Genomic DNA, 23,790 nt, shown 5'->3' with positions numbered 1-23,790 from the left:
CAAAAATGCCTATACGTCGGAATCTTACGATTTTTTAATCGTTTTTAAGAAGAATTTTCCTATTTTAATCATTGGAAAAAGCGTATTATCATGTATTATTGTTCAAGTAATCAACAATAATTCATTAAATATTGCTTAATCCTCAAGGGCACATATTTTTATATACCAAATTTAATGAAAGAGAAAATGCCATTGCGAAGTTAGAGCAAAATTGTAATAAGAGAGAATAATTCATTTAGAGAATAAAATACCAACAGTTCCATAAGACTCGTCATTCTTTTTGAAAGTTCCTTTGCTGATAGAATTCCTGAAATACCTAAAGAAATGGTTTATATGCAGATTGGAAGGAAGAAAGATTTTTTTTAAATCCACCAACAATTCGGCAAAATTTTTTTTCGTAGTCAATGCCACTATAAAAATACATATGTTAATGCATAAGCGATACTTTTGACTTTTTTAATTACAGCCTTGGTCTAACTTTTACCCAAGAAAGGTTAATTATTCACATATTGAGATGTTTGGTGGCTTTGGAAGAACTTACTTAAACATTTATTCTTATCACATAACCAAAGAATGCATATATTTTTTCCATAGTTAATTGAATTGTAATTGTAACTCTATCAGAAAGAAACTCATTAAAATTACAAATAGCAGTATAAAATGGAAGCAAACGAAAAAAATTCCATTACCTGTAATCGGCGTGGGATATTGATGAGTGCCAGTTAATTTCCAAGGATTGCCTCAAGTAGGAGTCGGAAACGTCCCTTACGTAAGCCCAGCGACACTAGGACACCGCTAACAGCAAGAAAACTTACGTCAAAGGACGCAACAGCCTTCAGTACCGTTAAGTATATGAGACGCAAAAAAGGAATCCTAGCCATTCCGGTTAGGAAAAGTTGGTGGAAATCGAATATGCAGGTGGGCAGAATATGGTGTGAAATGGCTATGTTTTTGATTACTGTTTTTGACGAGGGAGGGAAGGGACTGTGGTGTGAGGGAATAGGGAAATAACAGCCATATACAGATTGAGGAAGGAAGCTTTCCGCATCTCTATTTTTGGTGGTATAAAAGAGGTATTAGGCACTTGCTTTGAATCACACTTCGCAAAGGAGTCGATCAGAAGAGACGAATCCCAAGGTGGGAACAGCAGTATGCAGTTCGTAAGTACTCCGATTCGGATTTTGCAAAAAAAAAAGAGAAACACTCCCTTTTCTGGGATATGTAACAACTAAGCATTACCGTTGTTGGCCTGTATTTTTTCATCACAGTCAACCGCAAAAATTTTCAAAACCCGTGAGTTGAAGAATTAAACTCTCAAATTGCTTATTTTTAACACTAGAACTACCAATGGAGTCATTTTAACTCCTTGCGTTTTTTTTAAACGTGTACTATTTTATTTTCTAGAACTTTTTTTAATCGAAAAGTCTAATTTTGTGTCAAAAATGAATAAAAGTCACGGAATATCAGGCCAGAATCAGGAAATTTTAGCCAGGGCAGAGAAATAAAAACCGCGAGGAGTCAAAATGACTCCATGCCGATAGTTCTAGTGTTAAAGATGAACCAATATAAATTGTCAATGAAAGTTTCCACGTGTTGCTTTTTCCAGGACAACGCTTTAAAGCATTTCTGTTTATCTTAATACACACATTTTTCTACCTTGCTCGAACATTCAATGATGGAAAAGGAGACATAAATCACTCAATTTATTTAATTAAATTAGAATCATTAAGTCGTCCGAGGAATACGGGGAAGGATTTCTATGGAATATAAAGCATGAACTTTGCGAATGGCATTTGAAATGGTATTGGGAAAGTTTGGTAGCTCATAATACCTAATATAGGGAATAAAATGAGATGCTAGGAGTAAATAAATTACATGAACAATCACAATTGAAATGTGGCAAATTTAAATGAATTTATTCACAGTTACGAAATATAAATTTACGGAGTAGGAAGAAATGACACGAAGGAGGGAAATATATATTTACATTTACTCGAGAAAAGCAATAAAAAGTCCAAACTTTCAAAAAAGCAATAGATATTAAGAATGAATAGACCAAAAAATGAAAAATTTTATCAATCGTTGGCTAAACGTGTTCGCATCATGTTGAAGTAAACGAAATGATACTTTTAAAAATATATTAATTCAGATTCTAGGATTTGGAAGTGGGTAATGTGTAGACATAGGGGTAGCTAAAATTAAAGCCAAATAATTTACAATCCCCAATTTTTGTGGTTCTTGGTTCTTTTGGCAGCTAAATTGTCAGGAAGTTATTAAATTATGGACTATTTTAACCAACTTTAAAATTTGCAAAAGGGATAACTCATTGAAATATAAATGTCACCACTATCCAGTTTCTTATGCTTTGAATTCATTCCCTACATTTTTACTAATCATCATAGCATACCATAAACACCATCTATCCATTATTAAAATGAGAATAACGTGAAAAATTTTGTTTTAGAAGAAACTTCTAAATATTTTGAGTAAACTCTCGACGGTAGTGTCCACTCAAAGTCCCCAAACAAAATAACCCACCGGCTTTAGAGTAAGTCGATCGAATTTAATTTCTATTTATGGTATTATGCTTTACTTTCCAGATAATTATTGCCCTTTTGGGGCTGGCCGCTCTTACGAGTGCGCAACACTACGCCCCCCCTGTTCCTGTGTCGGTCCCCAGGCCCATCCAAGTGCCGGCCTCCTCCTACGGACCCCCTGCCTTAGCCCCACCCCCACCGCCGCCACCACCACCACCACCACCACCTCTGCCACCTCCACCGCCCCCTCCTCCACCGCCTCCAGCCCTTCCATTCAGGCCCGCCCCCGTCGCCCCACCTAGGCCCCCGCCGCCGCCGCCTGCACTAGCACCTGCCCCCATAAGCCCCCCATTCGCTCTAGCACCATACTCGCCCCCAGCGGCGCCTCCGCCTCCACCACCACCGCCTCCACCTCCTCCACCACCGCCTCCACCACCGCCCCCTGCCTTCGCTCCTGCCCCCGTGGCTCGTCCCGTCCCCGTCCCCACCTTTGCACCACCTCCGTCCCGACCTCAGACGCAAATACGCCCACTGTTGGTGCCAACATTCGCACCACCGCCTCCTCCACCCACTGTCGGATTCTACCCGGCTGCGGCTCCACCCCCACCGCCCCCGCCCCCTCCCCCGCCACCTCCTCCTCCGCCCCCACCCCCTCCACCCCCGCCACCAAGTTTCGCCCCCGCTCCGGTAGCCCCGGTTTCCTTCGCTCCTCCGCCCCCGGCGCCTATTGCCTTCGCACCCCCAGTGCAGGTGCCTTTCACCACGTACGGACCACCAGGGAGGCGCTGAGTCCAGGCGGAAGGGTGAGTATAGTGACGGAAAATACCCAGAGACCCACCGACTTGCTGTAATCCTTCACGAAATATTTTATGTCAATATTAATTTATTCTTTGGGATTTCTGCACTGCAAAACTGTTAAATTCGGCCGATTTCCGGGGTGAATTAAACCGTTGTCCTTTATAGTTTTTAAAATAATTTAATTGCATAATCACGCAGAAAAATTAATTTTAACATGAAAAAGTAGTATTTCAATTGAATATATTTGAATTGAAGCGAGAGGTGCCGCAATACATGAATCAGGAAAAGAACTGAAAAAACTTATAATATTGGTCATGTATCCATATAAAAGGTTTTAATAAAAATTATAAATATATTGATAAACATTTTAGAAATAACTCTGCATTAGAATGTAAATCAGTAACTATATCATTAGAAGAACCAAACATCTCGTCAAGTTAAAAAAATATACAATTTCTGAAAATATCGCTCCGACTTTCCCAGGATTGTTTATTTGCACAATCAATGTTGGATGCATATATGCTGTTCAAGTAAGGGGAAAAACTCTAGCAAGTTTTTAATTGATGAGTAATCTAAAATATTTCAAGAGTATTAATAAAAGCATTGTCTCGGTGGCATTCAATCACAATAAATAAACTTTACCTAGCTGGAGGCTTGGCAACGAGCTGTACCAGAGATAGCACGATAAGTCATTTTAATCTGTTTTATTTACTACAGATGCTATGTTGGTTTAACTAGAAAATATAAGCAGAATTTGAAATTTCTCCGGTTCAAATATTTTTCTTCATCATAATATGTTTCATAGGTCTACCCAAGAGAATCGACGCAGCTACTTACTATCCAAGTCTGAAGAAAATATGCTTAAAGCCGAGGAAAGCGGACATCGAATTCTAATGGGTACATCCGAGATTTCGCAAGGATATGTTCAAATTAGTAATTAAACTGTACGTTTTCATCGATGTAAGCAAAAGCAGACAAAGAAGAAGCTGATTAATTTAAATGTAAAACAAAGGGGAACAATTTGACCTCCAAATTGCATTCTACCCAAGTATATGTAAATTTTGTAACATATTCTCATGTATTGATGAAAATAAATGTCAGAATAGAGCAATTACATCCATCTTTCCATGATTATTCTCCCTCAACACTTTCCACGAACGAATGCAAACATTATATGGTGGGGCGAATGATAAACGTTTAAAAGCCATTTAAATCTAATAACATATAGTCAATAGAAGCTAATATAACTGAAAATGGATAGGTTGATGAGAGTCAAGAATGTAAATACATGTATTTTTTATTGGATATCTCTATAAAAGGTAATTAGAGATATAAAGGGTTTTGGTACCAAAAAAATGCATATTATTTTGACTAATAAATTTTAACTGCTGCGATAAAATTTATCTCGAAAAAATATTTAAAAATGAAATTCATGAAAAATTGTCCAAATGCAGGCCAAATCAGGCAAATATTTACGGATGAAAAAATTGTAGGTCCAACAATAGTTACAATTTTATTTATGGGACAGCTTGTAAGTCAGTGTATACGTATAGGAAAATATGTACAGCTTTATTCGTGAAATTGTGGATTTCTTGCGTTTAGGTATGATTTGAATGAAATTCAGGAACTAAATGAAACCAAAGGTAATAAAAAAAGCCTAACACAATGTTTTCCACGTTTCATAGGAAATTTTACACAGTAGTTGTCTATTATCTCCAGAAAAATTTAATCAGTCGTTTAATTACACAGTTGCTTCACTGTTATGACCTTAGCTGTCGACGCACCCGTAACCCCAATCCTACTACTACTACCCAGTTGCTTCATCCACTTAATGGAGTAGGACGGTATTTGGCAAAGAAGTGTTGATTTTTCATTCAAAACAATACCTTGCTGTTGACCACCACCATATAAATAAAACAAATTATTTTACATGTCCAGCAGTAAAAGTCCCACATCTTGATAGCATCATTAGCTGCCGTAAATCCATCGGCTGTCATTTGGGCCCTATATAGATTCATTTTTATTCACTCATATAGAATAAATACAGTCATACATAAAATCACTGATTTCACTTTATATGACATAACACCCCTCTTGTTGTCCCTCCTTCTAAGCACATTCAATATGCCGGGAATATTGAAGTTTACTCCTCCAAGAGCTAGACGCAATTAACGCCGAAGCCTATGGAAATAATATACACAAGCGCTTTCCATGAAAAATATTCTGGCAATATAAACAGTTTCATGCAACGAGATAGCAATTTCCATCGTAAAGTTTAAATTAAAATATCTTAATTGGTGAAAACATTATGCAGGAGGAAAAGCTTAAGAATGAAAAATATTTTCCACAATATTGGACTACTCACTTTTGGTTGATGGAACACTATGCACCAGCACTTTCCACGCTATTAGTGATCCACCAATGTTTAGTCTAACAACTAACGCAAAGTCTACGCATTAGAATAACCTATAAATCATAACTTTACGAAAATTTGAAAGAAGAGAAAAAGAGGGAATAATATGACTCAAGGCACGTTTTTTCGGCAAAAATATTTTAAAAATTGAAATATGCATAAAATTTAAACATTATTATCACCAAATGATCTCGGCTTATTAAGTATGTGGTGAATTTAGAATGTTCATAAGAATCTGAGACCCTTGTGGACAAAAACTTATTGACTAACGGTGGAAATACCCACATATGGGTTTGCAAATACGGAATCTTTACCATCAACCACGAAACTAAAAATAATTGACGGAACGATACATTTGCCGTAATATGTATGCAATTAACAAATGAAAACTATTAAGGGAAAGCTGATTTCACTAATGATCGAGGGGTTCCTAGTTCAAATCCCAGGTGAAGTCATTGGACTCTTACAAAAATGACGCTCACCACAGGAGGAGACCAAGGGAAAGGTATTAGCCCCATTATTGTGACATTATACATATTAGTGGCTTATGAGTAGCCTTTAATTGATGAAGATATTAATTAATGGACTCAGATGGACTTCTATGGTGTTTACCACCGTGATGGAGAGTAGTGGAAGCATATCCATTTTTTTAAAATGATAAAAGCATATTTTGCTCCATGTTTTTACCCATAGCAACGGCTCTACAACGTGTATTTTGCAGCATTAGATGCAAATATATTTTTATCCATATTCTTCAAAAATCAGCTGAGAGAATGCCGTTGGATAATCTTGAGTCTTCAAGCGACCAAAAAACCGTAATCGACGAAAAAAACAAAGAAATGAAATCTGTAGAGAACTTTGGAAAGCTTAGAATGATGAAATCGCACATGCAAACTGCTCATTGAGAAATAATTCTCCCATGTCACAATTAATAAAATTTTATTTATTTCTTGCTGCTTGACATTGCGACATTTCAAGAAACTCGCAAATAAGTTTTTTCCATTTCTACTTTGAAACTTATAAACAGCTGCACTTCTCCTCTATCGCTATCATAAAATAAAAATATAATACAGCCGCAGTGAAATTCGAATGAAGTGACTAGTCGAAGGAAATATTGATAGCATGAACTTTGAAGAAAGATTCTGAATAGATTAAAAAAATAAACTTGTTTATACTGAAATTTTAGAAGAGAAATTAATTCAAGGTCACTTGCAACTAACTCAAGAGTTAAAACGGTAGAAGGAATGCCCGTTAACTTCTCTGATAGTTCAATTTTTTGCTTTACCTCGTCTATGATGACATACTATGCGTTAGTCGAACTAACAGCACGATATGAATTAGCTATAAGGGATCATACAGCTGCATTTATCAAAGCAAAACTGTAATAAAAATACACTCAATGAGGCAACTGGTGTTGTAGGAAAATCTTACCATTAACAACCTCCAAAAGAGGGGTTGATGTTTACATTTTTGTAGCTACTTAGAATAAAAAACTTGTGCGAAAATGCGGTTGATTTAGATGAATATTTTTATAAATAAAGCTGAAACCTTTTATTGAGAATATAGCCAATGGGTAAAGGGAATAATCCTGAATGCTATGCAACAAGATACAATATCAGTTACGGCAATATATCAAGCTACCTGAAATCCTACAATACCTCTATCAATTCAGTGAAATAAATCTTTACTTAATTTATCTTAGTAAAATGTTATCATTCTTGCATAGAGAAATTAATTTTTTGCAATGATAATGTGTTCTATTGGTTGAGGCAGCATTACACATATATAAAATGTATTTCATAAGTTTATTTGCATTTATATGTATAACAATGTATCTGAACAAGCTGAACATATTTTTAATGTTTTGAGCCAAGTAATATTTAGTGGTAAATTTGACGGAGCTGCCGAAAAGCGAATGCAGTTGGACAAACTAAATTCTTGCATAACAAATGAATTACTTTGAATTATAAAAAATAATATATTTGACAAATATTTATGGCCTCTGAACTTTTGATAAACCATTTTTTTCTCAGAATGTGAAGAGAAATTTTTTGAATCAGATACAAAATTATGCTGTGAAACTACGTGAGAAATCTAAATGAGTAGGAATGGAAGGAAACACTCCATGAAACTGACTACATAGAAATATTTAGTAATTACAGCAATAAAGAAAGACTTGGATGTATTATATTTATCGATGATATTTCATTTACACTGATAAAAATTATACATAAGTCAAGATTAATCAAGAAGATAAATTATTTGAAGAGATGAACCAATCCTGTAATTGCACTTGGACGATGGCCTGAGGACGATAGCAGAGGTAGCTTTTGAAACGTCCGCCTACAAGTAGCTCACCCGGTGGAAAACCCGAGAAGATTCCACTATAATAACGCCGTCAAAAATGTTGATGAGCTGGCAGCCTACAAGTTTATAACAGATTTTAGGACCAAGAAAAATTTCTAATTCAATCAATGGAGAATTGTTGCGCATTACTTTCCAAGAAATCTAAAATCATCATTGCATCAAATAATGCAGGGAAAAGTAATACTGGGTCCTCAATGAGGACTTATCTTTAATTACAAATTTTATGAAGAAATGTTCTCATGACGCAGTTAGTGCAAAATTTTAGTGAAAATAAATTAATTTTGGTAACAGAAGACCAGCAGTTCCTTAAGACTCTTCCTAATTTTGAGGATTCCCATGCTGATAGACTTCCTAAAATACCGCAATCAATGGTTTATGAGTGGATTTGACGGAATAACGATATAAAATAATTCTCCCAACCTGACTATAAGTCAAATAAATGATTTTTTGCTATAAGATACTACAATAAAAAAGCGTACTTTAATGAATCTACCGTAAGATTTGCCTTTATATATAAGGCCTTGATTTACTTTGTAAAATGATATGTTACTCGTTCGTGTCTTGAGATGCGTGGTGACTTGGGATGGGCTAACTCACACAGGAATTCAAACCGATGGTCGGTATGAAAAGTTGAAGGTAGAGCTTAACCCAAACTAAGCCACAGACTTAAAACTCTCTAAGACAGACTCTGCCCCCGACGGGATATGAACCTATGCCCACGGGGTGGGAAGCCAACACTCTAGCGACCAAACCAACCCGATCCCCCACAAACAACTAGTTTCATGAAAGCCTTGAAAATGGAAAATAAATTTTCGGAATGTTGGTCTTAACGTGTAATTTGAATTAATAAAAGAATAGAGAACTATACCCTAAGAGCGTTTTTACGCGGTGTGGCGAAGATTCAGTGGAGAGCTTTACGGGATTCACACCGCGTGTGTCCTCTTCGTAGATGACATTGTCGCCGACATAGCAGGCTTGTCACTGAAGAAGCCAGCTGCAGCGCCGGCGAAACTGTCATCTACGTAGATGGACACATGCGGTGTAAATCCCGTTAACCTCTCCACTGAAACTATACTCCAAGAACAAGTCACCACATCTAATATGAGGTCAATAAAAATCTCGTTATGTACAAATTTTGTCGATCATGGACAGATCCATGGTTTTCCATCATTATAATTTTCAATCCGACTTTTTTAAACGGAAAATTTAACTTAGTTTTTCCAAATAATATTTTTATTGGTACACTGCCGTGGTTTTGATGCTCCACGTCACCCTCAGGTCCAAAGCCATTTGACGGAATTATGGTAGTGTACTGATGAGAATATTCTTTGGAAAAACAGTTTAATTTTTCATTCAAAATGAGTGAATTCCGTAAAGTATCGCCAGAAACCATCAACTCACTCCAGCTGTCAATTGAACCCTAACTCGACCGATTTTATATTTTTTTCCAGGCGTATCATTAGTCGAAAATTTTCATGATGAAAATTTCAAGAGTTTCAGATTACAGAGTTGACCCTTTTCTACATTTTCATGCCACTTAAGTAAAATTTTCATATTTAAATGATGGCTATGGGTTGACAGGGGCCTTCTATTTCATGGCATTTTTAAGACGATGGTCTATGACACTCACTCAAAATACAGGGGATAGCTACCTTCCTTAGGCCAACCCCCACTTGGAGGATGTTTGTTTGGGGATGTCTGTCGGCTTCACAGGGTATTTAAACACTTCTGTAGTACTAGGTACTCTCCTGTCAGTAGCCGATCGATCGACTCAACAGACTACCACCTTCCCTTTGGAAAGTTATAGCGAAAAACGAAGCATACATTTTTACTCTTCAAACTAACTATTATGGTCATTGATACTAACTTTTGGCCTCCGCTTACGTCTTGGCTGAAGTTTAAGGAATTACTTCATACTCGGCGTTAGCATGGGATTTCGTTTTACAATCGGGAAAGGTACAAAGACGCTCGTAACGATTGATTTTTGCGTCACAAAAACGAGTGGGATGGGGTCGTCTGGGAATCCGGAAATCGCTCAGCCATGTTTGGGTTCGAATAAGGACGACGGATTACTAAATTATGATTGACCAATTCGGATTCCACTCTGTCTACGAATCAAATATTCTACTGAAGGACTAGGTATAAAAGATCTTGTCTCTGGTTGATGGAATCATTCCAACACGGTGAACCGATCAGAGGAGCGGTAAGGAAAAAACCGAAGCAATATCAGCAAAATGAGAGCAGTAAGTACATACATTAATTTCAATTTTTATGCGCAATTGAATACAACCATAAAGGGATACAAACATAGGGATAATACTTTTATCCACTCAAAGAATTATTATTACTTATAATTAGTGATGGGTCGGTTCGATTCCTCGATTCCTCGATTCTCGGCCAAGAACCGGAATCGAAAACGAGTACTTGCCAAGGTGAAAAATCGATTCCGATTCCAGTAGTACTTCAAACAACAAAATATACGACCGCGTTTCCAACAGTCATTTGAATTTTCGCGCCACGTAATCGTAATGACAAAACACATATCTTCTAGGGATGTGCGAGTACTCGAAAATTCAAGTCGATCGAGTAGTTGGTACTCGACTCGAGCGTTTCGAGTAGCATTACGAATGTCGAGTCGAGTAGTTAAGGTTACAGAGCTTTCGAGGCTAATAGGTCCAGCAATCTGCCGACAGGAAGCGCTATCATGAAATTCATGTAATAATGCAGTTTTTAAAGCCGATAAGTCATTCTAATGCCTTGGCCAGGTAATTTCAGCTTGCCGAATACACTATAGTTGTCGACGTGGGCGCCGAATACCTTTACGCCAGCCGCGGCGGCCGATCGTCTTCCTACCCGGCGCACACTAGTCCGAAATCGGAAAAAGCTGGAATAAAGTCCAAAATGACCTTTTTGGGGATAGAGACTTGAAACTTAGCGTAAATAATCATAAATCATTACCAGATATAGATTTATATGCCATTTTACATATATACGAACCTTTAGTGAGATACAGAGGCCCAAACATGACCAATTTTTCAGTGCCACGCGAGATATCGTTTTTCCTCAAAAAATCTTTGAATTTATCCAAGTGGTTTTGCGTTGGTACGAGTTTTATGGAATAAAAAACGAAATATTCCTTTGAGCTGGTGCTTTGCCTATACTTTCAATGACTTTTGAAGATTTTGGCTCTCATCTGTCTGGTTTTACAACGCAAAATGGCCGACCCGTTTTTCACGTGAAATTTGACATAAAGTGTAGACATTATCTTTCGTTTACGAAAAATATAACTCGGAAAATTTGAACCACAATATAAAGCAGAGATTTCTAAAGAGTACTAATTAGAAATCTTGGGAAAAAAAAGTCTGCGACGATGGAAATAAGGGCGACTTTTCAATCGCGCGTCAAAGCTCAGCTACACGCCGCGGAACTCTAAGGCTCGGTAACTGAGGCCGATTTTTCAAGTTTTTTAAAACATTAGTCTTGAAAATCGTCATTTAAAGCATGGTTAATCGTCTTCATTGACTTAAAACACTAAACTGAGGATGCTAAAAAGGAGTAATAGATCGACTAGAACATGTAGCGCATTATCGATTGAAAATACTAAGGATTGGATATTTTTCGGAACTATCCCATGCATAAGAAATATGCCTCGGGCATTGAAGTAAAGTGAAGAGATTAAGTCAGCATGCTTAAGAGAGAGAAAAATGAACTGTTTCCGTGAAAGGCAACAACCGATACCCTTTTTCCCTTTCCACCTTCGCCGAGGTGAGTCGCGCGGAAGGGGAAGTTTTCACACCACAAGGCTCTTTTAGCGTTTTTTATTACTGCGTCCGTCCGATGTGATATTCATTTGTAGCGTTTAGTCTCTTTCTTGAACTTAAAAAAAGCAAGAGATTATAAGGTTGATTAAATGACGTGAGAAGTATTGAATTTTTTTGGCTCTACAAAACTCAAGTTTAGTTCTATAGTTTGTTCGCTTTATTCTCTTGAATTCCATGAAGATTCAAGATCCAAAAAAATAGTTGATATAATTTTTAATAAAAATTCCGAAGTCTCCGAAATCTTGCAATTTTGGTAGGAAAGTACTTGCCCAGTCACAAAAGTGTGTAGCAAACTGCAATTTTCTGCAGGCAGCAATGCTGTAACATGGAGACGTCAAAACCTGCTGGCTGAGCATGTAGAATAATTGGTTTTTCTGCTTGAGAATTTGAAAGGGCCAAATATTACATGATTCATATATGTATTATATAATCTTTATTACAGCTATGAAAATTTCTGTACTCAGGGCTCTCCCTTGTAGTTTGGATACGGTCGAAATATTATGAGTGCCAATATTCTAAAGTAATACCCATCATGTAACACCACTTTTCAGGTATTTTCTATTTTAAAATTTAGCTATTATATTTTAATTACATAGTGATGATATGAAAGATGCTTTTGTCAACTGACTCTTTTACAGAGTAATATTTTAAAAGTGGTTTTCTTGTCGCCTGGAATTGAGTCATATTTTTATTGGAGCCTATGGCATCAGAATCGATGGAATCGGTATCGGTAGAATCGGAATCGAAATTTCAGATCCGGAATCGGGATCGGAATCGATAAAATTTTGGAATCGACCCATCACTAATTATAATATAAGTTAAAAAAACAAAATAAAACGGAAAATAAGTCCATATTCAAGCCAAAGAAACTGCTTGGAATATTCCATATTTACATGCATATCGTCATGGTATGAAAAAATAGTAATTCAGCATCATACGTATATTTTATCCACAGAGAGTGCCTTACTTCACCGAAGAGTAAAATTATATTTTCCACCAAACATGGTGTTTTGTAAATGACATCGAATAATAAAATGTTTTCCAACGAATTAATGCACATAACTCGTAGAAATTATACGCACAAAATGAAATGAGCAAAATTATTAATAAAATATAACTTTGATTCGCAGAACTTCATAAAAAATTATTCAATTACATCTCTAAATATTCGGCCCAATGTGATCCTCTAGCACCGATTTAGTTCCTGGGAGACATCAACAATATATCAATCCACCGAATACTTATCATTCATCTAATAGTCGGACGCTTTTAATTAAGCTCCGATTACGACGGTATGATGATGAGGCTCCACTGAGGCAGTTAAGACGAGCAGCTTAGAGAATTCTAAAGTCTTTCATAAAATTAAATTTTGGCTGAGAGAACAATATTTGAAATCAACATTTACCAATTAACCTTCAGCTAACGTGGCCAACTAGTCGGCAGTTGCTTTTTAAAAGTTGCTATTCATGGAACCGCGAATATTACGCAATGTTACGATTGATCGTATTACTCTCATTTTGCGTCTTTTTCATTCCAGTTCGTTGTCGTTCTTCTGAGCGTGGTCTCAATTGCCACCGCAAAACCAGATGCACCGCTCCCGAGGATCCCTGCAGCCACCTACGGTCCTCCGGCCCCATCGCGTCCCACCAACACGGGCCTCGCCCCACCTGCACCCATCCCAGCATCTACCCAGACCTTCGCACCCGCTGCGCCCACACAATCTTTCGCTCCACCCGCAGCGACAACGGCGTTCGCTCCACCCGCCGTCTTCACCACGCAGTCCGTGTCGGTGCCAGAAAACGTTGGCCTGGCCCCACCAGCTGGGTTCCAGACTAACGCAGCCTTCGCACCGCCCTCTACCATACCGTTCTCGACTGCTTTCGAAACTTTCCCTGGTACGGTGGTCGGCTTCTCATCGCAAACCGGAGTACCAACTAATGCCGGTTTCGCTCCACCGGTAAATACAGGATTCGTACCCCCGGCAACTGTAGCTTTCGCACCCGCTCCTGCAACTACAGCTTTCGCGCCCGCTGCTGCAACTACAGCTTTTGCACCCGCTGCTGTAGGCGTTCCAGCATCTGCAGCATTCGCACCCCCCGCTAGTGTTCCAGCGACTGCAGCTTTCGCACCCGCTCCTGCAACTACAGCTTTTGCACCCGCTGCTGCAGGCGTTCCAGCATCTGCAGCATTCGCACCCCCCGCTAGTGTTCCAGCGACTGCAGCCTTCGCGCCCGCTGCTGCAAGTGCTCCGGCTAACGTAGGTTTCGCTCCAGCTGCAGGCATTCCAACGACAGCGTTCTTCTCGCCCACTACAGGAGGGTTCTCAGAAAATATTGGTCTTGCCCCTCCACCCGTCAGGGTCCCTGCCGCCACCTATGGACCTCCCGCTAAGGTTTGAGCATTCCTGTATTGCTAAAGACTACGGAATTATCACCTGATACCCGTTATAACTTGGAATGAAGAACAAACACTGCTTTTGCTGATTTGGTGATGTATGCACAATGTAAATTTGCTTCAATTTTGCAATAAAACCTTTTATCAAGCATTCATTTCGTTTATTATTTAATTGATGTTAAATGCTTCTTAAAATGGTATATTATTACTCCTATTGAGTTTACTAAGGAAATAGAAGGCAAAGATAAAGACGATTTCTTTTAAGTATACCATTATTTGTACCAAATGTTGAGTAAATGGAAAGATACCATCTAATTCAGATCCACATCGAATCACGAACACCTGTGCTGGTCGTACATGAAACTGGCTCCACCATTGGATTAAACTTCCCATAACCTAGCCCCATAATTTTTCTTGCATGAGTGGGTAATTAATAATTTAAGCTTCAATAGGAAGAAACCACAAAAATAGAATACGCCATCAAAATCATCAATTAAGTTTCATAAATTCGTTTTATTCCAAGGCGGATATAAATATGACGGAAATCATATATAACAGTGAGCTACTTAATCAACGACAGTTTCGTAAAAGCCAAATAGCGAGGGTCACAATAACACATAAAATTAAGGAAAAGAGGAAAACAAGCAAAAAAAAGGATGAAGAGCTTCTACATCTTTATGATACCCTGCGAGACACCTCAGGGGTGTTTGGCAGGAGGTGATCAATCACCAGAATTGATTGAAGATCAGCTTCATTGATTGAAGAATTGTAGAAATTCATCCTAACTGGAAAGACACGCAATATGACAAATTATGCCAGCGAAGTAACCATTGTACATATAACTTCAAGTTTGAGAAAATTTATTGAATTGGCTGTATATGTTAGGCCTGACCATATACTAAACAAGTTCTATGTGAAGTTTATGAAATAAAAACTAATAACTGCCTTCACATTAGAAACAAATTTATCTTTCAGAAATAATTTTCGGCCATTTCATTAATAAAATAAAATAATAGCAAATGGAGTATCAACTTGCGCACATGCAGGTATTATATATGCATGAAATACAATAGTTTTATGAAACCATGCATTGTGTAGGTAGCATGAATTGATTAGGAGAATATAGGACCGAATTCAACGTACTGGGATGAGTACATAAATGCCTTAGAGTTTTAGAGTAACGCTTTTATTCTTATGTACATTTCATGAGTGTTTTACATCCTCCGTCGGATGGTCAGCATACATAAAAGAATAATAATAATATCTTTCAACAGAACGAAATAATAATTTTTTTCAACAGCAGTGACCTTCTAGATTAAATCAACATTTTTTTGCATACAGTTGTGGTAAACACTCCAAAGTATGTTCTTTCACCGTCAGTTCTGACATCAAAATCGGCTGCAACTCCCACTGCCAACTCTTATCTTTCAAATATTATCAACTGGAACATAAAAAAAGACACAAATGAGTTACTGGTATTCTTGCTATTGATTTTATAATGAAAAACAGCATTCGTAATAGCAGATGCATATGATTTAAAAAATTTTTGTTTAAAATTATGCTGAGTTTTTTTACTGGACAAAACGAAAAATGTATCTTAGGACTATGAAATTGAGACTTAAGAGAAATGCACCGCGCAATTTCACATAATATCAACGAGGAAAAAAATATTGTAGTGCGATGAAAATTATAAACCTAGTTCACCACTGCCGCAAAAAGTCAAATTTCCCTACGCTTCACGCATTAATGGGTTCAAATAAATCTTCTGGATCTTTAATAAGAAGTCGAATGAATTTTTAAGAAATATTTTTTACAAAAGTCGATAAAAAACATGTTCTGAAAAAGATTGAGAATAGGTTCATCAAATTCATGTGATAACAATAGCAGGTACAATTAAAAAAATATTAGAAGAGAGCTTATCAAACTGAGGCACAAAAATATACTTACCATACAAATTTCACCCTTAGAAGTCAGGTGGCCCATACGTTGAGGCTGGGACTCTTGGTGGGGTTGCGAAGCCTCCCGCACCCGGAGCGAAACCTACACCGGCCGGGGCAAATCCTCCAGAGAGACCACCAGAAATGCCTGGGGCTGGGGCGAACCCAATGCTACCACCTCCCGGGAAGAAGCCGACGCCTGCGGGTCCGGAGGTGAAGGTGATGCCCGAGGGTACGGATGAGAATCCGGTGAGTCCGAATCCTCCGGGGCCAGAGAGGCCAAAGGCAGGGGGTGCGAAGCCGATGGAGCCGCCGCTGGGGCGGGAGATTCCAACGCCTGCAGACGGGGCAAAGCCGATGCTGCCGCCTCCAATGCCACCGCCGCCGATGCCGCCTCCTCCGATGCCGCCTCCTCCGATGCCGCCGCCTCCGATGCCGCCGCCTCCGATGCCGCCGCCAACGCCCCCGATGGCCGGGAGGGGTGGCGCATAGATTTCAGCACCAGCGAGTGCAATGACGCTCAAGAGGGCTAGGACGAACTGCGAATCGTTGTAAACGAGTTTTTATGGTTAGTGTTGGGAAGAAAAATCGCCGAAGATTAGACGCCGACTAATCACAACCAAAACGATTTAAAATATACTTGATTCTTTTAAGTGAAGAATTATTAAAGATTTTCCCAGTGAAATGAATTCAAAAGGAATATCGGCCTCCGTGCCGGATAACGGTTCTTAATAACGCCGACTAATCACAATCGACTCGTACTTAATCTCTAGGAATATTAAGAGACCAAGTGAAGATGTACAACTTCCTGCGTCAAGCGAACGTTTTATTTGCACTGTCGTGTGTAATTTTTCACAAATGTTTACACGTAGATAAACAATTTAATTAACATATAGCTTAGCCGGGATCCAGGCCTGGATCTGACGGATTTTCTGGAAAGGTATGCAAATATAAATCATATTCCCACCCTTGGTGAAGCACAAGAGGTGATGAAGCTGATTCTTGCATGGAAGAAATTACGTTCTCAAAATAAAAATGGTGTTTCAACCAATGATTGGGAAATGAACCGCGACAATTATTTAAGTTTGCTAATTAAGATTCTAAATTTTATCCGTCAAATTAAAAAAAATGCTCATGATGCATCGGCAAGATTACTTTCAAATAAATTGTACAGCACCACGTATTTTAGAGGCTCAACTTAAAAATTATGATATGCGAAGCAGGTAAAAAGTATAGAAATATTTTAGAATACTATATCAAGTGAAATAATATACCACATTTTGCACAAGTAAAGATTTTTTCTTTATGCGAGTGCAAAATATTCTTGAAAGCTATTGCGAGTGATACTTACGGTCTTCATTTTGAGGTTCTTGGTTGACTTTGTAGGTACAAGCTTAGCTTTTGATGGTCTTACCGTGAATGATAATCTACCAGGTTTACGAGTGCTTTTATACTAAAATAGAGATTCAAGAGTCAGCCATTTTACGTATGTGACTCAAAGATATTGAGAAATGGAGGGGGGCGAACATTAGACAAACAGTCTGACGCTTTTCTTCGGGTTTCCATTTCCAAAGGAACAGTAAACAAACATTCTTCTTTCCTAAAACGCGATGGCAACCCTTCCTGATCCTTCCCCTAATGCACACTCTTGGGCGGAAAGCCTTTCTTTCAGCTACTTTATTTAGAACTTTACTAACGGTGATTCCGCAATATCAGGAAAAGAATTCAATTCTGGACCTGGTGAAAACACTCTGATAGAGAGAACTTTATATTTATCATTTCTATGTGCAAAAATCGATTCTCATAGCCATGCCTACAACCAGGTCCGGATTGAGATGAAAAGAGGCCATAGGCTATTCTCATTTCACCTCCCATTTCTAAGTTCGTAAATTACTTGAGAGTTAATATACTATCTCATTTCTGTGATGCATATTAATGTATTAAGTGAAACCAGTTGTAATTGGTAATAATGTATTTAAAAATGTAGTAAAGTAATGATTTTTAAAAACTTGAGACACTTATTTGGACATTCATTCTCAGCACCATACGAAGTAATTGTAATAACGATTAATCAAACATAATACACAAAATTTAAATGGAAATGACATTCAAATAATGAAAATCGTTGATTTTAAAAACTTAAAGACGCAATAAAAAATTTCGATTCCATTGTATTTTGAATTTTAGCATACTTAATATTCAAAATTTAGTATAGTTTGATATAATACATTAAATGTTACGCTAAAATTCAAACAAGATAAAATGTATGCTAATGATACTTCACAATTTAAGTTTAATAATGATGCTTATAGGCAACAACACCTAAGTATACCAAATAATTCGAATACTTTCATTTGTTTGAGTGTTAATACGCCGCCGATAAAAGAAGTTATAGAGTATTATTTTAGATTAACTTCGGCTACCATTTAAGGACATGGAAAAATGCGATGAGAAAGATGAAGGAAGTAACTTGAAAGTGGAAAAATAATAGTAGCAGTAGAGCATATTAGCATTTGCTCACAAAAATTACTTCACTAGATTCCATTTATGATAGTTAAGTGAAAGTAAATATGACCACATTGCATTTTAATTATCTTAATTCCCAGGTATTAAACTAATAATCTCTTTATACGAACAATAGTTTGATGAAAATTTATTACTTATATGAATGAACTTAAAACGATAAAATATTCCATTTTAAGTTTATAGATGGAAAGAAAGGTTGACAAAATTATATCCCATACATTTGTAGATATTGTACATTTCATGTGAAAGAAATCTGTCTCTATATACTATTCAATACTGCTCAAATGATTTACTTATGAGGAATATGAGTTTTAGCCTTTGTCGGAATCGGAAGTGAGAGGAAATTTATTGATTTGGTTACTTTGTTGAGTAAAAATAAATGCATTAAAAAGAAATGAGGAAGAGTAAATTTTTAGACTGCAGGTACATTGAAAATTGAGAGGCATAAACAAGTAATGGTGGATCAATAAATGAGGTTTTCAATGCTTTGACTAAAATTAATATTTTATTTCTTACTTTAATTCACTCTCCGGTGTTATGCCATGAAAATATAACCCCAGCACCACTTAATCAATTCAATATACGCCTGTTAAATCGCCATATCTGCACGTACATTGAATAATAAAAAAATGATACTGCCACCAATCATATTGAAGGAAGCATAAAATATGTCTATTTTAAAATATATCATGATATCCTTGCCAATAACTTGTTCATTAAATGATTTGCTTTAACAATATCCATCATTTAAGAATAAATAAGAGGGGAGTAGCCAATGGTGCGTGTCTGCGTCTTGATTAACGCATGACAGACATAACTCAAAAAGAGAAAGTGCAGTTTTTTCAAAATCCAAATACATTTAAGAGAAATGAGTAAAAGCTCTGGTGCTACTAAACAAAAAGAGCACATAATTAGGGATAATACTGGGTGAGGCCCTGTGCTGGGACAAAAATGAGTGAAATTCACACTTTTTAGAGTACAGATCTGAAAATAGCGGGGAAATCTACCATTGAAATGGCCTCGGACTATTAATAGCACTTCATATGGGAAAGAAAGCCAAGCGAAAACACGGCTCTTAGTCCTCACCTGTGAGTAATGCAAGATTTTGCTTTGTTTACGTTGTACATCCATGTGTCATTGATTCGTGGCGTCTTCCCAGTATGAGAGCATATGGTATATCCTCGAAAAATTGAGAAAGATGATGATTTAATGATTGGAAAAAATACTAAAAACGAAACATAACAGAATTCTGGTAAATTTGGGCTTATTTCCATCTATGGATAGCAAAAAACCTTTGTGCTAAGTTACATTCTTAGACCAAATCAACGATAACAATATTATAAAACTACCAATTCGCAGAAATCTCTATGATTCTCAGTTTTAGCATAGGCCTATTCATGAATAATGCTGCATTGACAATTGATTTCATTTGATTGCTGAACAACGCTTGCCAAGGGAAATTGTAATTAATTTTATGGGTAGTTTAATTCCAAGGCCACCTTTAAATGACAGAATAACTTATACTTTTAAAGACCTATTATTTTCAATCAAACTCAAAAAAATACAAAAAATTAAAATTGCAAACTGATAAAAAATTCTTTGAAACTTCATACTGTCTTGATTCTTAAAAAAATTAGCATTTCCATTTGAAAACACGCCATGCGCCAAAAAACTGTAAACATAGCATCTGGATAGACGTTATTCCGATTGCCGTGACAGAAGACTTTCCATAGCAACCGAAGGAAAAGAATATGCACTTTAACTAACGCATGAATTCTTCCATTCACTGCCATTCGATTTTATTTGACATGATAATTCAATGATTCGAATAAGCTGAAGAAAAAGCTCTTCTCGAGGGATAAATTCACTCCTACCAATGTATCTCTCAATACCATTTCAATGCAACGATTTAAGATTGTCTCTTGTTAGTTAATCAACGATTTAAGGCAGATAAGCTCATGCAATTTTCGAAAATGAGCCTATTTACGTAAATAACTCGTTAGTGTCTGGCAATATTAAAATGTCACTACCATCTTTTGAGAAAAGCTCTGACTTGGATTGGTATGACCCCAATTGGTTGCGCTAACAAGTGCTGTGGGAAGTATTTTGTGGAACATAGCCTTCAAACCCTATAAACTCAATTAATACATTTATATGGTTTGGAATCGTCAAAACGTCAGCAGAATAAAACAGTTTCCTACATGTTTGACACCTAAATAATGTCCTGAGAGCTCATGGCAGTTTGGTTAGAGGGGATCGGGTTGGTGTGGTGGCTAGAGTGTTGGATTCCCACCCGGTGAGCTCGGGTTCAAATCCCGGCGGAGGCAGAATATTTTCAGAGACTGCCCTACTTGAATGTTGTGTGGAGAACATTTCAAGCGCAACACTCCGTCCGTCGGATGGGACGTTAAGCCGTGGTCCCCTTGGCGCCTTTCGTTAAGAGCAGGCTAATGCTTCGCCGGATTTCTCTCCACCCTTCCTTAACTACCACACCCCTCATGGCGCAAATGACTTCCGCTGTCGGTCGCCTCCTCCAAATACCATAGCAGCAGTTTGGTTAGAGGTGAGATTTTGCCAAAATCCTTGATTCAGAAAGAAAACTATAAAATAAATTGCAATGGGAAAACCTCCAAAACATATTTAAATGTTTTAGTGACGTGACGTGACTTCTCACTCAGCATATACCCCTCTGTTCAACACACTATTACAATTCTTGAGAAAGACAAACCGGCAAAAGAATGATTTTAATGTATTTTGTAGATTCAGGCGTTATCTTGTGAAAAAGTATCATCTTTATCATGAGGAAATAAAGGAGTGTGAATTTCACATACATTTTTTTGTTGACTGAGTAGTTTTTTCCCAAGAGATACCCAAAATGTTCGCTGTGAAAAATGTGCATATATACAATGTTCAAACAAAGGAATGAACGATGAAAATAGAGGAAAAAATTGAAATCACCACCTATATAAAGAAATCAACCTTCAGTGCGCAGCGATCGCTTAAATTATTAGCACAAAATTAACTATCAACGACTTTCCAAGGAAAGATCAACATCTTCAGTCTATCCACTCTGAAATCCATTGCCATTGCCCTTCTTTTGTGTGACCTTCTATCACAATGAGCATTTTTATGTCTACCGAGTAAAAGATACTCTCCGATACACCTCACTAGAGCTTATACTTTGCTTTTCGTTGAATAATCAATTCCCAGCCTGACTCATTTTTTCGTGTCCCATGGTGGATAAATTGGCCTTTTGCTTTCACGAATGGGCGAGTAAATTTCTATCCAAAATTTCTAAAACTAGTGTTCATAGACTAAAATTTTGCTAGATATGAGGAGAAATTTGATAATTCCTGATGAGATATTTTGGTCTTAGGTAGTACATTTGGAGATATAGAGATTTATTTGAACACAAGCTGGAAAAGAACAGTAGACGCATTAGGCAGGCAGAGGATCTATGCGCTGACCTTTTCTCCGAATCCAAGAAAGCAGTAAAGAAAAGAAGGTAAAACTGATGGGACTAGAATGATAGATTAAGTTTCTTAAAATAAATCGAGTCTTCGTAGTAAATAAGGCATAATTTAAATGTAAAAACTCCATTAAATGTTGCCTATAAGTTAACTTTGTGGAACGTATTTTGTCGTCCTCATAAGCTGAAACTTGGCGACCTAAGAGTTGAAATTACTGCAAATCGAGTGTGCGTTGAATAATAATGCATAGTAAATATGCCTATCTTTTCAGGAAAAATGACATTGAAATCTTAATTTTCCATCTAGAAACTCGATCTACCATTTCAGATAGATTACACTCACGTAATAATCTGATTCCAAATACTTGTGAATTTATTTACTGGAAACCACCGATAACGCGTCCATCACTACAGTCAGATGCTTGAATTTCACTTGAGTTATAACTTTTACCTTATAATTATTGTTATGGGAAGTTTTAATGCATTTCCAACCCTCAGAACACTTATAATTGTACATTTTTGCTTAATTCAGCTAATACTGCTTCATTGAGCAGGTTGCGGGTTTAGTACTGTTGCTTGGTGTGTCGCACAATTCATGTTGAATACGATACAGATACTATCAGAATGTCCTTTTAAGAAAAAAATATGATTATTTTTACGTGTTTACGTGTTTATTTGATAACACATGTTACTTGTCGAATACTTGAACAAGTATCAATAATGCCGCAAGGCTTCGAATGTTAATGAGGAATAATATTCTCCAAAGGAATTATTTTTGTTTCAAATTAACATAGCTTATAAAGCAGAAAGTTATAATATTTTTCGGGTAAGTGAGAAATTTCTCGGTCTCAACCTCGTATTATGACGAGATGGCCATCAAATATAGCAACTACGATGAAATTATCTCATGAATGAGAAATAAGCCAAAGTGGTCTCTCTCTGCAAAATCCTTTTTACTAAAATTTGCCAAATATTTGCCTACCCATATCACTTTATATGTCATTTAAACAAAAATGGTTTTACTCTGTGATATCTATTAAACAATAAACATTAAAGTGATTCGTGAATAGGCAGTTTTTAAATCATTTTTCACCATAAGAACGTCCGATGTCTCAGTGGAATTATCATAGTCGACATCAACATAGTAGTTGATGGATTAGAATATAATTAAATTGAATACCAATGTTTACTTTATATTTCATTTATTTTTATAAATATTTATTATATATTTCATAAAAAAGTTCAAAGTATATAAGGTACATAGTATCAAGTAATTCCGTAATGATTTTTTATACTTGTCAATTGCGAAAAATACTTCTAATACGGAATTTTCAATGAAGCATAGTTGTGTTTTGAATGAAAATCTAAATAAATACTTGTATATTGCCGTAAGTGTAGATTGGTGGTTTACACTGCTTTATCAAAAAACATCATAACATATCGCAGTAACCTTGCAAACGACGAATTCAAGAGGACCGTATCTTATCTGTTAAGGTGGCAAGAGTGTTTACCTCATCAAGTTTTCGCA

General features: G+C 37.0%; 2 protein-coding genes across 2 annotated transcripts; one reads left to right on the top strand and one right to left on the bottom strand.

Annotated features, from left to right (window-relative positions):
- The first annotated feature begins 912 nt into the window (after positions 1-912).
- On the top strand, positions 913-14,334 carry LOC124161391 (leucine-rich repeat extensin-like protein 3). The gene is made up of 3 exons (XM_046537708.1): positions 913-918; positions 2,601-3,110; positions 13,474-14,334. Exons 1-3 carry the CDS (start codon positions 913-915, stop codon positions 14,332-14,334), a joined length of 1,377 nt encoding a protein of 458 aa, XP_046393664.1.
- Positions 14,335-16,293: 1,959 nt separating this feature from the next.
- LOC124161390 (acanthoscurrin-1-like) lies at positions 16,294-17,627 on the bottom strand. Its single transcript, XM_046537707.1, has 2 exons — positions 17,619-17,627; positions 16,294-16,806 (listed from the first exon to the last, which is right to left on the bottom strand). The coding sequence occupies exons 1-2, from the start codon at positions 17,625-17,627 to the stop codon at positions 16,294-16,296; spliced, it is 522 nt and encodes a 173-aa protein (XP_046393663.1).
- Positions 17,628-23,790: the final 6,163 nt, after the last annotated feature.

The sequence above is a fragment of the Ischnura elegans genome, chromosome 6 (assembly GCF_921293095.1).
Source record: "Ischnura elegans chromosome 6, ioIscEleg1.1, whole genome shotgun sequence".
NCBI lineage: Eukaryota > Metazoa > Arthropoda > Insecta > Odonata > Coenagrionidae > Ischnura > Ischnura elegans.
This window is presented reverse-complemented; position numbering and strand designations above follow the sequence as displayed.